Source organism: Cariama cristata, unplaced genomic scaffold (genome assembly GCF_000690535.1).
Source record: "Cariama cristata isolate BGI_N322 unplaced genomic scaffold, ASM69053v1 scaffold24503, whole genome shotgun sequence".
Lineage (NCBI taxonomy): Eukaryota > Metazoa > Chordata > Aves > Cariamiformes > Cariamidae > Cariama > Cariama cristata.
Genome location: NW_009607030.1, coordinates 14153 through 32567, shown reverse-complemented (window position 1 = coordinate 32567; position 18415 = coordinate 14153). Strand labels below are relative to the sequence as shown.

General features: G+C 36.7%; 1 protein-coding gene across 2 annotated transcripts; it reads right to left on the bottom strand.

The window, feature by feature from the left end:
- Window positions 1-808: 808 nt before the first annotated feature.
- LOC104158833 (ubiquitin carboxyl-terminal hydrolase 12-like) lies at window positions 809-18069 on the bottom strand. Of its 2 annotated transcripts, XM_009696587.1 has the most exons (8): window positions 17984-18069; window positions 13536-13609; window positions 12340-12566; window positions 11026-11102; window positions 10018-10101; window positions 9161-9358; window positions 7084-7162; window positions 809-1975 (listed from the first exon to the last, which is right to left on the bottom strand). In XM_009696587.1, exons 1-8 carry the CDS (start codon window positions 18007-18009, stop codon window positions 1874-1876), a joined length of 867 nt encoding a protein of 288 aa, XP_009694889.1. In that variant the 5' UTR covers window positions 18010-18069; the 3' UTR covers window positions 809-1873. The 2 variants fall into 2 exon arrangements, with proteins under 2 accessions (XP_009694889.1, XP_009694888.1); XM_009696586.1 differs by lacking the exon at window positions 17984-18069 and having other exon boundaries at window positions 13536-13870.
- Between the last annotated feature and the right edge of the window lie 346 nt (window positions 18070-18415).

Genomic DNA, 18415 nt, shown 5'->3' with positions numbered 1-18415 from the left:
CACACAATAGGAACAAGATGACAAGAACGTTTGCTGTTATTGAATATGTCTCTTAAAATGACAGTACTCTGTATAATAAAAAAATAATTAAAAAACCCAATGTCCATATTTTATCTTCTGGAAGAGGAGATGTGCCAGGAGAATGGAACCTGTACCCAGCTGGAATACAACAGTAATGATTAATTTGCATTTTGAAGACAGGAGTTAATCACTAACATTACGTTTCTGGTCATGATAAGAAGAAACAGATACATACAGCCACCACAAGAAACTGTTTGTGAAATGCTGTTTTCCTGAGGACAATATTTTGGTAAAATATTTTATATCCTGTACAAGCCACAGAATTGCATAAGTTAGATGTCCTCAAGAACAACAATCACAGGTACATACCATGAACGGCTGTGCTGGGAACAACCACAAAGAGGACAGCTCTTGTGTTACCTAACAAGACGAAGAAAGGAAAATAATTCATTTCCACTGGTAGTTTAGAGCCAGCTGTGACAAGCTTTGGCACAGCAACAGGACTTTTCAAAAAGAGAATTACAGAAGATTTTCTGAGATTTCTTACAAACTTCCTTAGTCTTTTCTTTCTAGTTATCCTTGAGATTATAATATATACACACGTAACGGATAATTACTTAATTTCAGTCTTCAAAAGACTAACAATTTCCCCTGTTAAGCAAGGCCTATAGAGGTAAAACAATCAGAAGCATTTTTAGGGGGGTGTTACAATTCCCAGATGGACAGAAACATTACCAACAGACAACGAGGAACACTTAGCAAGGTGATGTCTGGGTTGGTTGGTTGATTTGTTTTCCTTCTTACATGTTCATTATCTTGAAGACTAAGAACAACTGGATTAGTTATATAAATAATGCTTCCCTTGGTTAACCCTTCCCAATTAGTGCTGTTTCTGTGTATTAGCATAGATTCAAAATGCTAGTTGCATCAGTTTACTATGTATTGAATGAAATGCTGAACAGATCCTGTTTCAGAATGAGGGCACTTTTGGTTTACGCAACAGCTCCAAGAAAGGCTGTAACTTCAAACTTTCTACAGCAACTGGTTGCCAGACATATTCTTCAAAACATAACTGCTTTTCTGCTCCCCTTACATCTGCAGCAATGCGAGTTTTGAGTCAAAACTTCTGCTTCAAAAGAAAAACGCACAATAGGCTAGGCTGAATATGGATAAAGTCTATATCATCTGAAGAAGAAACAGAACAGTAAAAATAAAAATATAAAAAGAAGCAGTGCTGTTAGTGTTATCTAAAACCAAGATAATGCATAATGGGGAAATTTACAATGCTGCAGAGAGTTTTTTTGTCTGTTTTTTTTTTTTTATAAAAATTACAGACTTGACATTTCCAATATGTCTTAGCTTTGTACTGCTTCTCAAGTCTGAGTCACCAAAAATATCCAGCAACCAGCTGCTGTTCATATCCTAAAATATGCCTTCAGCTGACACTGAATATTGAAATCATTCTGCTAAAATACAGAAAAACGACGATGGTAGAAACCAAGGTATAGCCTCAGGCCAACATTAAATGGTAAAAATTCTACAACGCTACTTTTAAATCTCTTCTTCAGTTCATGAACAAATAAGCAGCCAGGTTTCAAGTAGAGGTAACACAGATTTTGGAAGATAGCACGTAAAAAAAGCCCAGAAAGAAAACTGGAACAAAAGCTCTTCTTCTTACGGCAGTCAGCACTAATCCTCCACGAAATGGCAGCGCGAAACCTTTATTCGCCCTGCTGCATCTGTCCTGGTCCTACAGCAACAATGAGGAACTGCTTCTGCTGTCGCAAATATGTTCCATTTGGACATATCTTGATCCCTTTTTTCTTTTATTTGTATACATGTATCTCTTGTCTTAGTCTCTTGACTGGTAGAAGAGGATATATCCAGATTCAGAGTTTTTGGAAATGTCTGATGTTAACCCATAGAATTCTTCAATGGCCTGGGCATCAATTTTCTGAAAATTAATGAGAGTTATAATTAGCCTCAAGTCAAAATACCACCTTAGGAATCCCTTTCCCAGACAAAGCATTATTTACAGTTCTTGGAGGTGATGCTGGAAAGCCACGTAGTATTAATACAGGAATATTTCATTATCATTGAATCCAACCAAATACAACAAAACATTTTTTCCACTTAATGCCTTATTCACTATTGAAAAAACAAAATCAAGATGAAATCATAAGCCTCTCAAGAAGTGGTGCACTCTTAAGCTGGACTATAAAAAAAAAAGGGATCTATGAAAACGTATCCTTAAAAGAGTACATGACATTTTTATATTTGCTTTCTCATTCACACTGCTGTTACCTTTCCTGACTATAAGTTTGTAATGTAAATGAAAAAAAGCAGTCACTTATCAGCAAAGATGATTTTTTTTACAGTTCGGAGTACCTAAGGACCATCTTGAGCAGATCTACCATTAGCTAAAATAACTCGAGATTTCAAAGTTCTCGTGACCCTCCTACACAGAGAAGTCCTGCAAGTGCTACCGGTAATTACACCGTGAAATCCGTGGATCTCATCTGATTATGATCTTCTGTGTTACGAGAGCTTTCCTTCCTTAGGATCTGCTGGTACAATGCCTACTGGAATACTATCATCACAAGGTTTGTGTTTTAAGAGAAATAAATTATTTGCCATATTAATAGAATTAAATGGTCTGCTTATATTTAAATTTGCGAACTATGTGCAGAAAAGCAGTTTTTCATTTTATATTCCAACCAGCAAGGTCTGTAGGGCATTTTAAAGGGCTGTTAAAGATGCAATTTCTACAGTCTTGATCCCGCTCCTGAGAATGACTGGCTTCACATTACTGACCTTGATCCTGAGTCAGTGGAGAGCAAGAGTAAAGACCGAAACACTGAAATAAAATACTCCCAATGACCTGTGTTGCTCAGCACTCCACTGTGTTTCTGTATTTTAAAATACCTTTAGGACTCCGGATCCACAGAGTTCAGAGGCTGAAGTAGCCTGAATTTATTGTGGAGGACCAAAGGGAGACAAGCCTAAAGTTTCCCTTTATTGCCCAAGGAATAAAGTTGAGGAAGCGAAGAAATGTTCAGAATACAAGAGGCTCTGGGTTGAACACCTGCTTTGATGGTGAGACGGAGTAGCAGGGACCAACTTGTGCTTACATCTTAAAAGAAAGGGACCACGCTGAGACTCCATCCAGGAGCCTCCTCAGCTACCGAATCTATTTGGCAGTGTGCTAATCACTGCTCACTGAACAGACTTTAGCATCAGCAGCAAACACAAGAACACTCATTTCTCTAAGTGGCACTGCCAAACAACCTGCAAGTTTAGGCCACCTTTTTCCCAGCCTTTTTGAAGCACCAAAAAACCAGACACAGTCAGTAAGTTTCCAGAAGATGCATCAACTGTAGGATAAAAGCTGCAGAAATTCTCCCTTGAACACGTCTGTAAATTGCTTTCTGCTAAAAAAAAAAAAATAAAATAAAATAGAGGGGTAGGGGGGACCCAAACAGATGTTTTGTCTTTCTCTCTCCTCCATTCAAGGACTTCAGAGAAGCTGAAATACCATACTGAGGGCTTTTGCATTTTCACACAATTTATTAACATAACGTCTACCTCAAACTGTTAGATACACATTTTAACAGAAAAATAGCAAAGAACATTCTTCAGTCCTTGTAATATATTTAGCAGACAACTCAAACATGTTTTATTTTAAGTGCCAACTAACTTGCCATGCAATCAAGTCTATTTCCACTACTCATTTAGAATGCAACTCACATTTGATACAGATTAATTCATCCTACACATATTTTTAGTTTTATCACAGCAAAACTGACTTCTTTCTTTAATTTCACTATCCACAGAAAACACAGCGGAACTGAAAGAGGATTACATAGACACTATTCGTCCCATCCTTACTTGACCACATATGTTGTGGACAGCAAAGTTTTATCCAGTTGCAGCTTCAGAATAACAACTACTTTTAGGATTCTGCAGCCTCATCTGGCATTAAGATGATTTTTTCCTGTTAGCTGAGCTTAAATATCCTTTACTCATTTCCAGACAACTATTCTGGTTCCCCAGACCAAACCCTTTTCTTGCATACCATCCATAGCATTCAACTGAATGCTGCAAATCTCTGAACAAATATTTAAGCAAAGACATACTATTATTCTCCCCCTTTTCTCAATTTGGAGAACTCCCTGCATGTACACTTCTCCCCTCTTTATTTCAGATAAACATTGTCACTGTGATGTATCACTTAGCTGCTCTAATAACACCATGTCAAATTAGCCAGATACCATTTATGCAGGTTTCTCAATTAATTTTGCTTGGTGCAGTATCCCATTTGGACTGACTCGCCTCCTGGATTTGATGCAGTTGCTTTTCACATACACAGTAGTATGTTTGATTATCATCTATGCTCAATTTAATTGAAAGCTGGCCTTCCAACCAAATCCAAATAGATAAATAAATATGACTTCACCACTTGTGACATTTAGTGGGTAATAGGGATAAACTACTTCCTGTTGACAGTTCAGAGTTATTAATCATATCACTTGCGAAAAACGCGACAAAGCCTTTTAACCGTATTTAAGGGGGGGAAAAAAACCAAACAAACAACTTTCTCTTGTGTTCTCTTTCAGTTGCAATATCTGTACACAAGTACAAGAGCTTTGGACCCATCTTCTGAAGTCTGCTGACTAATACCTGCTTTGTTATGTAGCCTGTTCACACCTAGAATTTTAAGTCTCCAAAGCTTTACCAAAAAAAAAAATTAAAATTCTGCTTTCAGGTTCTTAAGAGTCTCTGAAGAGTAGAAGGTTCCTGTGGTTAGCCCTAAAACCAGAAACTTCTGCAGAATTCATGTTTTGGGGGCTTTGGGGCTTTTTGGCAACTCCATTTTTGAGGACAACCGCTAATGTCATACATAGCAATATATTTCCTGTAAGGTCACTTTATGGTTAATCACAAGCAGTTTGAAATCAGTACTTGGTCAAATTCAGAGTAGCTATTTAAATCTCTTTACGCAGCAGACGGAACTAACAAAAGTATTTGCAGCTTTACTTCACTTTTTCAGTGAAGAGCCTAGAACAGTAGTAAGGAACTAATCCTCAAGAGCTGATGAGTAAGCGGGGAGAGAGAACAGATGAGTAAAACTGCAGCTACTTCTTCCAGCAGCCTGTAGCATCAGGAGAGGATGAGCAGTCTCCACTACCCTGTTCTCCTTGATCACTGAATGGACAGAAATTCAGCTGAGTTCTAGAAGGCTGAAGAAGGAGAAAGGGTGGTACTCTCTAGACAAGAGGGAGGTGAGAGGCAAGCTTCATGTTCATCACACACTTAGAAGGCAGGAGCAGCTACAACGGGTAGTCAGTGAAGAGATCCTCTGGGACAAACCCAGGAGGAATCTTTATGCTACACTCTTCAAAGCAGGGCAAGGAGCTACCGTTCGTCAGAAAGGGCCAGTGACCTCAAACGACTTGCGCAAAACTCTCATGTGCAATTTTTTATCCCTTCCACCGGTAGGCAAAACAAAGCCTAAATTTCACACAAAACAAACAACACATGTAAACACCAGCCAGGGAGGATCTTTCTAGAAGGAGAAGGAATCTTAAACTTCCAAATCCTCAGCTGGGGCAGAGGTAATGCTACAGGACAGGACTACACTGCTAAGCCTAATCGAGACAGTGAAAACTCAAAGAACCATGGAAAACACAAAAAGTAGAATTTTCAGATCAAAGAGCTTTATTTTTACAGCATTTTGGATGAACTCTGTAAAAGAAGATGAACTTAAAAAAAGAAAACCATGATTAAAGTTAGAAAAGCAACTTAAAGGAAAAAAAGCATCCCTCCAGGAGAAAGGAACTACATCCTAGTTTACTTCTAGCTCCTTGAATTTACTGTCCGATAACAGACAGCGCATATTTAAAAGCTATGTTTTGGCACATCTATAGAAGTGCCAACAGTGTTTGTAGATAAAAAGAAATTCTGTTTTGATCTAAAAGCTATGATACAACATAGAAATGACTGACAGAAAACAAATATAGAACAAGATGGTTATTTTACATCTACTTTAAAAATGTAAAGTTTATCTCCTGGACGGAAAAGACAGTGAATACTTGCATTTAAAAATATTAAAGTGAACACTATTTCTAAAATTAGCCATCATAGTTATGTACTTCGTCCATGACAGAAACAGAGGAAAACAACCTTCAAAATACAGTAATGGGAGAAAGGCAACTGTTCATAGTCATACAAGCTATCCAAATCACCAGGAAGTCACCCCTGATTCTCTGGAGAATGTACTACATCATCTTCATCATCTTTATTTCAACACAAGCAAGGACTCTGCTGTACCTATTTAGACACTTAGCATCAGGCCTTAGCCTTGACCATAAGATCTCAGAGGCAAACAGTACATTTTCATCTCTACAAAAAGCAGTTCTACTGTGGTATTTGTTCTGCTGTTTGATATGTGCTTAATAATTATGTGAAATACATGGATACATAACTACTTTGGATATTAGTCTTTACAGATACGTTAGTAGAAAAGTTAAGGAAAAATTTGCTTGAGTAGATTGTTTCAACATTATCGCAAATAGCCCAAACATCTTTGTATACTCTCAGGACCTTACTGCAGTCTCCCAAATCTTTTTTTACAGTTTTTCTACACTTCAATTTTTTGGGGAAAACTGCCTACAAAAAAAGGTTAGAAGTTTTTAAATGTATCAATGAAATGCAACTAGCACAAAGCAAGTTAGCAACAAAAAGGAGCCCAAAAGGTGGGCTGACATAAGAGTATTTCAGATCTTGAATAAGACAATTGTGATATTTCAGCCTGAACAGGGGCACACCACCCATGTCGGAGGTGTCAATACAGTCCTCGTGTTTGTTTGCCCTTCTCCATACCACTTCTAAAATGAAGATGCACAAAAATGCTGAAGTTTACTTTTGAAATGTCCAGAATTATTCTGTGCACAGGTTTTGCTGAAATACTTTCACAGGTGCAAAAGCTAATCCGAGACATAAAAACAGAGCTGGAGAGGGATGCTGTCCACGCTTGTTTTCACCATGTAATAGCATACCTACCTCTACAATGTCATCATCAAACAGCAACCAAAAGCCATGGCTCTTCACAATGGTGATATAATGTCCACGATTTGGACCACTGCCAGAAAAAAGGATGGAAGATTTATTACTCTTGTGCCTACAAAGGCAGGACGACTCCTCTCCCACATGATTCAAGGTACTAGAGGCAAAGGTAGTTTTCCCAGCTCTTAATGTTGTCTCATAACATTGTTTAAGTTCTTAGACTTTGCCAAATTGCTCAAATTAAAATTTCTGTCTTTGCTAGTTGCCAAATACAATATATTCAAAATACACAATTTCATAAATATTTCATATAGCCATTTATATATTTCAAAAAACAAAATTAAAAGCCAGTTATTTCAATCACTGTTTTGTTGCATTCACCACTGCTGAGTATCTTAACCACTGTTCAAAAATTTTAGTACTGTTTGTCTGAAATATTTTATTTGCACAGGAGGTATTTTTTTAATTCTTAGCGCGGTTTAGCCTATAGCTGACTGCAGACAGGCTTTCCGTGACTTCTGTTCCCCACTTTTCCATTAGCAGTTTCCCAGTCCAATTCTATCACCTATATCCTGAATGCTTACCTTGAAGGGAAGGGACAACAAAATGACCTAACTTGAAGAGAGATGGATCTGCAGGGTAAAGGCAGGCAGGCTGCCCTGAAAAGGTAGCGGTTTGAGATAATAAACTATATGAATGGAAAACTATGAGCTATCAATCTGCTAACCTTAAATTCTGAGAGAACAGTCTAGAGACATGGTGAAAAAAAAAATAAATTATTCCCCCCCTTGGCTTTACTTTTTACTTAGCATCTACATAAGGCTTTAAAACAATCTATATTCATATTAGCTTTAGGCAAGAGAAAACACTTCTCCAGTCCTCCCAGAATTACTGATATACTTAAACACGTTTCCTGTCACAGAATGAAATTTCTTTGTTTAGAAAAACTAAATGAAAAGTAAAACTATAAGGGCAAAATATTTCAAACAAGTTCTGAGAATTCAAATATTTAGAAAATATAGTTTATCCTAAGCTTCTGGTAAGTTCCTAGTGAGAACTGAAATCAGAAGAGTCACAGGACTCCTAAAAGTCCCATATATGACAACGGGTTTGAGACAAAAAAGCAAAGCCATTTAATACATCTGAATTACTAATCACCAGTGTTAAAACACGTAAGTGTAGTTATAGGTATAGCAAATTAAGAATCTACAAAAGAAAAGGTATAGGATGAGATGTTTAAATGATAAAAATAAATCAATAATAGTACAACTGTACCACAACAGAAATCACCTAGAATTGTATGTAGTTTATTTATACTACATCTATGCAATATTAGTGTGTTGATTATATTGTCTTGCTTATCACAAAGACATTTCAAATCATTCGTGTGCTCTTTAAAACTCTCACTTCCAGAAGGCAGTTATAGATATTCTTTTTGCCTTCCACGACTGCTTTTTGCCTAAAAGTGCTTAAATTTTTCTCCTCTTTTCTTTTAAAAACAGAATTAAAGCTACTACAACAACAACAAAAAATTAACAAAGAGAATAAGGGTATTTTTAAAAAATCAGCAGTGCAGAGGTCATTCCACATGGTGGCACCAGCTTCTAAAAAAACTTCAACGGTTTAGCAAGTAGCAACATGAGAACTGTAACTTAATTCCATTTTAGTAAGTGTTCTTCCAAGATTTGTTTTTATTTCATTTAGCTTTCCTGAAAGGTACAGTTGGGGGTAGGGTTTTTTTGTTGGTTTCATTTTTTTAAAGACTTGTTTTTCAGCTGTAGCAAGGTAAAAGAACTAGTCTGAACTGCCACCATATTTTAAAGCTGATAAAAGAGCAAACCTTAGACTGTGTACTCAGAAAGCAAAGTTTAAAACAGTAAAAAGTAGTAAAAAAAGAATGAAACACTTTAAAAAAAATATATACACACACTTTTGGAAAATTAGCTCTGACACTGCTCAGCATGCTCCCATGTTGTCAGCCACCGTACTGTTATGAAATGGCACATGGACGACAGACTCCTTTTAAATGTCAGGGAAAGGCATTTAAGGTCCAGAAAGCACAAACCCAACATACCTGCCACAGTGAACAACTACAGCCACAAGGTCATACATTCTGTCAGGATTTGTAGCATCTCCTGAAGTGTTAAAGAGCCGGAGCTCCAAGGGAAAGACTACACGGTAGGAGAGTTTGGTGTATCGATGCAGCTGGTCCATGTATTTGAACCTTTTTAAGTGCAGAGCTAGAATCATGGGCAACTTTTTCACTCTCATTCTGAACCACAAAAATATGTTAAACAAAGAACAAGGTATTAGCAGATCACCTAAAACAAAGCTTTGTTCAAGAACAGTTTCAACATGAAGAAGCTTCTTAAAAGGCATCTAAAATGTTGATGAAGATCTTCAAAAGGCTGCTTTTCTCATGTATATTCCAGTGAGAATAGGCAGTATTTATTCTGAATTATTAACTACACAATCGACACTGGAATGCAGGACAACTGGCTATGCTGAAAACATCGATTTTTCATCACATCAATGGGAAGAAAAAGATGGAATAAATCTGTCTTGCTGCTCTGGCTGTGATCAAGTATGAGTTGAGAAGTAAGGTTTTTGTATACAGTATTCATAGTGAAAGCAGATGGGATAGTTTTCAGTGGCTTTAAGCTGATTAACGCTAACCGGGAAAATGCGAATATCTGGAAGCACCAGATATAAGCTCTTCTGGGAGGAATACAAAATTAATCTCTTCATTTCTCTCTGATAAGGTTGCCCCAAAGTTACTTGGTCTCTCCACTTCTCCTTACTCCCTTTCCCCAACAAACACAGACCTAAACAGTCTTACATTTTCTTTTTACTGAATTCACAAGGTGTATTTTTCCAACAGCTGCCCATTTTAAGAGAACATTTACATTAGCCTGAATATTTGAACCTTACCTCTTCTGTGCTTCCTGTTTACTGCGGCACTGCTCACAATAGTATTTATATTCACTGCATAGAGTTTCAGTATTACTAAATCCTCTGTGGAAATGAAAGAAAAGCCAGCCAGGCAAGGATATTCAGTCAGATCATCCAGTTAAAAGTTACTGCTATTAATGCTGGAAAAAACCAAACTACACACAGAAGATGAAACTCCTCTTATTTGTATTGCTTATACCTCCAAAACACATTTCAGGTGTATTTGTCCCAGTCTTGGGATGTAATATCAATGTTCAGCTGGAAAAATCTGGAAATTACACCCTCAAGTATGAATTGCATACTTTCTGGCCAGGAGTCAAACACAATAGGTAATAAATAGCAATAAGGTGACTGTGTTTTGTTTCCAGAGGTAGCCATTCCATCTTTTCTTTGGTGGCAGATATTAATTGCTAAGATCTATAGCCATTAGCCATTGACTAGCCAAAGTCTGGATTATCTTTCAGCTCCTAGCAATTATACAGCCATTACCAGCTATTAAAAGGCAGATGCTATATGCAACTTGAAGTATCCCAGCAGCTGATAAGCCTCAGATCTAACAGCCAAATACATGGAGTAAATTTCTATCAGCAAAAAAAAATAAACCTGACCACAAACACCAGGACCAGACAACTCAAAAGCAATAACAATATTAAAATAAACAAGAATTTCCTATGAAACCAAACAGATCATGTTTAGTTTTGATAAACCTGACTATATCATGTAATAAATTAAAATCCTCATAAAAGAAAGTGAAAATCAATCTTACATATCACTAAGAAATCATCATACTCATTAACTACTAAAAACCACTAAGAAACTAGCAGCTTCAAAAACCCACGACAAAGATAAAATGAACAGCACTCTGAAAAGAACATATTTTACCATAAGTCAAAACCTACAACTGTTGCACAATAGAGCAACTAAGCTAGGTTCTCTCCTTCTGATCAAGGGCAGGTATTTTTTCCATTTCCAAGTATTTTCATTTACCTTAGACAGTGTGTAATTGATGTATTTTGTTCCACATCAACCGATAGATCCAGAAAGTCCTCATCTTTGCTACTAACCTTGAAAAAAAAAAAAAGATAAATATTTCATAACAGTTTAGAACTGGCAGATTTTGTTTAACCATTTCTGAAATGCTGCAATGTCCCCGTTGCAAGTAGAGTGCTTCATGATAAAAAAATAAGACAGACATACATGCAGAGGCCCTTTATTGAGGTAAACTAAAACTGAAGAAATAATCTGATGTATTATTTACAATCCAGAGAGGAATATTTTAAAAAAACAAAACAACCCCAAAACCCAGAAGAAAAACAACACCAAAAAACCAAACCCAAAACCCTTTCTTGCAAAACGTCTCTTCCCCCTTGAGACTTCAAGACACATCTGGTTACTTCACTGGCAAAACCAAGTTTTTAACCACTCAGAGCTCTCAGAGCTAGAGAAGCTTTAACTTTATTCGACTCTGCCTGGCAGACTGATACAGCTGTCTGCTGCATTTCAGAGATTAACAGTAAATACTTATAGGAAATGCAGAAATAGGCAGATGGGTTTTCAATTAAATGGGTTAGCAGTTAGGAAAACCATCTTTCCCTTTGTGGAACAGTCATATTTAATTTCAAAGTTCTTGAGACAGAATCTTATTAATGTCATTTTTAGAGCTTCTATTCACAACATAGCCATAACTTCAGATTTAAAATGCCAAGAACAGTCACTTCAGTTGCAATCCTTTCTCTTTTTTTTCTTCTCCCCATCTGGGTTTTCATTTTTTTAGAAATATTAAATCAGACATAGTACATGACTAACTACAAATTCCTGGTCTGAAGGTGGTGTGGTTCTTCTAATTCTAGATTTTTGTGGCACTTCTTTTGCTCTCAAATAGAGTGGCTATGGACCAGCACCAAGAAGCACAGACTTCCAGTTCAAGAAATTCAGTTAATATCAGAGTTAAATAAATAGTGAGCAATCCTCATGTAGAAACACAACATGAACTATCCATCACTGACACAGGAAATAACATGAAGACAAAAAGGCAGCTTATATCAGCCCAGTGCAGACTGCCTTGATGGAAACAGGGAGGAGGAACAGAAAAAACACTACGCTTTTTCTGAGAAACATACCTTAATGAGTATTGGTTTGAACATAGAGGTGATAGAGTCAAAAAATAGGCTATGCTCCATATTTTAATAGAGAGAGTGCAATTTCATCTATCCTAATAAATGAAAAAGTGTGCTTAGTATTAGGGAAAATGATCCAGAACCTGTGAAAAATCTAAGAGGTTTGGTTTTGTTTTAAACGTACAGCCTCACAGTTAAGACATCTGGTTTCATTGGTTAGTGTTCCTTGGAAGATTTCATGGACCCACGTCAGATCAGTCTTGTCTCCTTCTTCACTCTCAATGCTGCCATTCTGGAGTTTGCCATTCTGCTTCTCCTGCTTTTTCTCTTCTTGTAGTAAGTCAGCAATAGTGTTAAGTAGGTAGTTTAGGAATTCATGTGCATCCTGCTGCATATAATTATCAAATAATTCTGGAAAGGAAGAGATGAAGGAGAATGAAAAAACACAGATACTTTATCACATCAAGTTATGATGCTTTTAGCAATCAGTGTGTGCCCTTCCCCCTTCTCCATCCTATTATACAATTGCGGGTTACACTGTTAAGAGCCTCTGAAGAATTGTACTTCATTGTTCTGACAACGGATGTTAGGTTACCCTCACCTATTCCTCAGCCTGCAAGAAACAAGCAGATGAAAAATAACAAAGAAAACTCAGTTTGGGCATTTCTTGTGACTGAAGAAAACCATGATTGGTTTGGGGGGTTTTTTCTTTGGTTGTTTTTTTTTTTTTCCTTCTCTTTGGGGAGGGAGAGAAATAAAGAAATTTAGGTATGTTGCCTTGGGCCATTAGTTTATTAAGACCAGCATGAAGGGGCAAAAATCCCCTACTCTAAGTTTGTTATCTTTTCAAGTTCAAGCAGAGATGATAAATCAACATACAGAACTTTTCCTCGCAAAGTAGCCCTGGGAAATAACCACTAGTTGTCATCATAAGGAATTTATCCTACCACAAATGTAAGAAAGCAGGCTAAGAGTGGTCAACTCTCCTTAGAGAGTTCAACTTTGCCCAACTCCATGACGTCTGTTTAGCCCATGACAGTTTCTAGCAACTACCTGAAGTGTGCTGACTTGCAGCAGACCTCTACAGAACGCAATGCCAATGTGGAATAACTGGAGTACTGAGGCTTGTGTACATGCTCTGTACTTGGTCTGAGCAAGTACAGAAACAAAGATATCTAGATAATCCTCTTATGACACAGCACAGTCCTGATATAATCTCTGTTCCCGTGCTACAGAGGTGGTGAAATTCACACCACAAACAGGACTTCAAAAATCTTCCAGAAATCTGTTAAAACTTGACAATTTGGACTCACTTAAAAAGCAAGTTGTGTTTATGTTTTATATGCTTAAATTTGCATAAAAATTCATTTATTCATTTACCATTTTCTTTCCTCAATCGGGAAATAAATTTCTTGGGTGGGATGACTCCCACCTTCTTCTTTTGTGTAGCAATACTGTTGAAGAGATCAGAGAGGCATGTCAGGAGGCTTTCCTTCTTTCGAGGCTGCACTTTGTATGCCAAAACTTTTTCCCGAAATGGACGACAAAAATAAAGTGCCTGTAAGACTGAGTTGCAGTAGCAGGTATTGCCGAACTGGTTAAAACAGAACAAAAGGAAAACAAATGTTTTCATATTAGGTCTGTTAAAAAGTAATAACAGAAGGAGGTTGCTCATTAAGAATGTCACATACTGAAAGTGGAACAGTGATCTGTCAGAGTTCATTTACTGGGGAAATACTAGTAGGCATGGTGTAAAAGACTCATCCCTGTATCATCACAGCTGGCAACAGCAAGAAAAGGAAGAGAGGACAACCACCACAGTGATACTGGGCACAAAAAAAAAGAGCAGGAAAACATCAGCACAAAAAAAAAATCCAATTGAGGGTTCATCATAAAATCAAAACTTTCTGGAGACACAGCATGCTACTCATCCTGATAAGGGAGATCCTGCTGATACTGATGTGGAGGGGTGCTGATGATACAGCAGAACAGAGGGACAAGAAAACAGAAAAAGGAAGAGACAGCATCTGTCAGCATCACTGTGGCTCTACTGTATTATAGTAACAAGAGCTCAATGCATGAATACATATGTTACATTTGCCTGTGTCAGATACACAAAGTACCTTTTAGAAATAGTTAGCAAGGTATATGATAAATATTTCCTGTTTATAATGAAATATTATGAGAAGTACATGATGCAGGCAAATTCAAAGAGCAGCTGGTTTACATCTGCCATATCTGAAGGCAGTGTCATTTTAGAGAAAGGAGGACAATGCTAACAACTTCCAGAGGCAGTGTTCCATATCATTTAGAAGGAAACACTCAGACCGCTGAGATACTAGCGTATCATCCACAAGAAATACACCACGGTTTTTTGAGTTGTTTCTTTGCAATTTATTGTGCAACTGTATTGTACGACGCTATTGCTTCAAAAAAGTGACACAAATTCTGGGTGAGCAGTCCCCAGATATTCTGGTAACGACATTCTGCACCTCAAGAGCATGAAGAGCAAAATATTTCAAATAAACAGAACAAGCATACAAATATGACCACAGAACACAAACTATTTTGTTAAGTGGTACTCGGAGAATATGGTCACTACTGTTCACCAAAATTTGGTGTGATTACTGCAGTAGAATGATTTCAAGTTAATAACGAGTTTGCTGACTGAAACAGAAAATTAACATTTAATTCATACAGCTTAAAAGGTTACAGCATTATAGTTACATTAACATTACTTTATACCATATGCAAACAACATGGAACAAGTTAAAACTTATTGACATGAGGAAAAAAAATACGCAAGCTGAACAAACATGGGAATTAGGATAGAACATAATTCATATGCTTGTTAGTGACCTAGGAAAACAAATAAGCATCACGCTTGCTACCTAAATCTGCATACATGAACAAAATAGGCAAGAGAATTACCAAAAGTCTGATTAAATATTATTGTTTTCAGATGAGGTACCTAATATATTTGTCTATAATAATCCCAAGGAAATTAAGAGATAGAAGAAACTAGAAATGAGACATCTTAAAAAAAAAGTCACGGTGCATCTTAAATCAAAGAAGTTTACAAAGCAAGTAATTAATGTGATTTCAAGACTGTATTCATGGAGAAACCACGTCAAAAAGGACAAAGTTAACTGCTTATACATGTCCTGCCTTGATGCTACCCACACAAAGAGAAATTATTAGAACCAAACTAAATAGAAGCATTAAAGGAGTTAAGGAATTAAAATTCCATCCAAACAGCTTTAAAAATTCCTGACAGTAAGACGCAAGATGCTTTGCAGTAGTCAAAGTGATATGGTGAAAAAATTCACTTTATGCCATGTTTTAGGTTTCAAAAATGTCCTTCTAAATAGTATTTCAACTCTGTTTGCTACCACCTTCACATAATGTAATGCAGAAGAACTTTTATTCCTGAAATTAATATCTTGCATGTTAGCATTTTAGACTTTTATTGCACGCCAAGTACTTTACAAAAAGACCATGTGATGCATTTTATTTCAGCAATTCCAACTTTTTTTCATGTTAGAACAAAATCCTTCCAACTTTGAGCAATTCAGGGCCTTGGGAAACTTTTGAGTATCTCAATTATTGATCTACACTTCTCTGGATCAGAGAGAGTCCTTCACAAATAAAGAGTATTACATAGCAGCGTCACAGGTTTAAACTGCAATCAGTTTGCATTTAGAAGTACAAAGCAGTTATATCTTTCCAGTCATGAAATTCCGCCTCGGGGGGGGGGGGCACGGGGGGAAGAGGGCTCTAACCATTTGTCTTCGACCAAACCCCAAAAACCAGGTTGGCAAGGCAGTTCTCAATGGGTTGATGAATATTTCCAAACCTGGAGCTACATGCAGAGATCAAATACACAAATAGTGCATAAAGTCTAATGTGACCTAAAACACAAATGAAAACCAAGTACAAGCACATAAGTTTTAAAATCGTTTTGTCATGGTTTCTCTGGTATAAATAAATATTTTAAACAGATGCCAAAACATAGGGGTTTTTGCTTAAAACTGACTGTATTTAGAGTCAACACTAACTAACTTTGCAAGAACTTGTAAAATTTTACACTTTCAATGTAAACATGAAGTTTGAAGGCTTATTTTAAGATAGAAGCTTCTTAAAATGAAAACCAAGATGAAATTCTGGAACGCAAACATTGTTCCATCCCTCTTGCACTTCAGTTCAACATTACATGTAATCTATTGTAACAGGCTGTCAGAGGGAGCAGTCAGACCCTTCTCCCATATACTCTGCAGTGGCTTTAGCAATAGTTTGACTGCAGGCAAGCTGGTTCAGCTCACTGATCCAAAGAGAAAATAACTACTAAACTATTTTTTAAAAAAATTGAAAGCGACCATTGTCCACACGTTCAACACCTTATTCTATTTGCAGTGCAACCACACATTTACTTAGTATTGATGCTGAAGCCATGAAATTGCTCTCTTTAAAGTGCTCCAATTAACTTCAAATCATGAAAGAATTAGAAATAACTTGGGAAAAAGCTCTGCAGAACAACAGCATGAAAACGATCATTCTAACGAAATTGGTTGCAAGGAATAAAGCACAACAGCATTAGTCATATTTTGTCCTTCAAAACAGAGAATGGATGCAGTTATAATAATTCTGGTTATTTTTAGAAAGCTATTTTTCCTCTTCACACTATTCCTCGCTCTGCTATTTATGTTACAACTGGAGATGCCTTCCATTTTTCTCATTATGGTGCAAACCTCAGCAGCTTTGGAATGGCCATTAACACCATACTTAAGGAATATAACTCAATGGGTTTAGATAGTTTGGTGTCTGAGAACACAAACTGCTAGAAACCCACACAGAAGTCAATTAAATGAGTTTGTAACGAGTTGCAACAAATAACACTTTAGTATCTACGTTAACCTTATTTGGTGTGTTGAAAGATGGATCATCTTTCAGTTTTCAATGAAATGTACTTAGGTGACCTGCAAACAAAAGTACGCTTATGTTTCTAGTGAGTTCTGCCAAAATTGTATTTTCACGTCATAAATGTGATGCCGCAGAACCACTGTTTCTATTAACTAATGTCCTATATTCACTGGTAAAAGATGTCACAGGCGCAACAGCTGCCTTTCTCCTCCAGATGCACCGGCAAGATCAACATCAGTGCTCCATTCTCTCCAGACTTAATTTAGGTAGACAATTCTTATTGCCCAACAGATCCCAGTCAAGTCAGATCTATACAAACTGACAGATGCAAAAACCACATCTTTTTAGAAGGACTCACTGTTACACAAGGCTGTCAAAAAATAAGAAAAGGAGTATTAGTACATGTAAGAAAATTAACGACCAAGTCAATGTCACTTATATCCTGGCTATGTCCTCACATAGAAGAGCTTCCACTAATCCCACGAGTAAGATGTTCTTAGAAAAGTAACACATTTTCATTTTAAAACCTGAAGGCTCCCATACACTGCAGCATCAGTATAAAAACCAAATCTCTCTTCTCTAGAAGAGCATATGAACAACGTACACACTTTACTAGTTAAGGTCCTTTCCAGCTAAGTATTAAAACCTACAATTAGAAACATACCTGAGTAGGAAGGTGTCTCTCAAAGACTTCATAATAAATATACTTATTCTTCTGTATTTAAGATGGAATTTATATCTAGGTTAATAACAAGACATAGCACCATATTGCAGGATGTGGTGCCTATGCAGAGTCCCACTTTAAGTTAGAAGTGCTCATAAATAAAGTTCTAGCAGAAATTCCTGTTAAATTCAAAATCAGGATATGAATTAAAAACCAGCACTTTAACTACAGAAAATTCACTTACATTGACCAAGCCAAAATAATGCTCATTCACAGGGAACTGTTCAGGACCAATCTCTTTCTCCAAAGCAGAGGCATTGGCGCCCTACAAAGAAACAGTATGTTTATGTTAGAGAAAAAAAACTTCCTAAAAAACCCAAACAGAATTCATACTACTCCTATAAAAACAAAGAAGCTAAGAAAGTAAGTTACTTCCATTGAGAATTAGCATCTCATGTTTCCTATGTTTTCTTCAAAATGAAATCAATACAACGCTTTATTACTCTAAAAGGTACCATGGTTTCACTTAAAACTCAACTTCATCAGCTAGAATTAGAGCTATCTGATCCAATAGAAAGATTTTTGTGTTTGAATTTATTTGAACATTAAGAAATTTGTTCTCACTTAAGACTTCAGGTTAGTCACAGTGACCTAGAAACGCTAATTTAAATTTAGC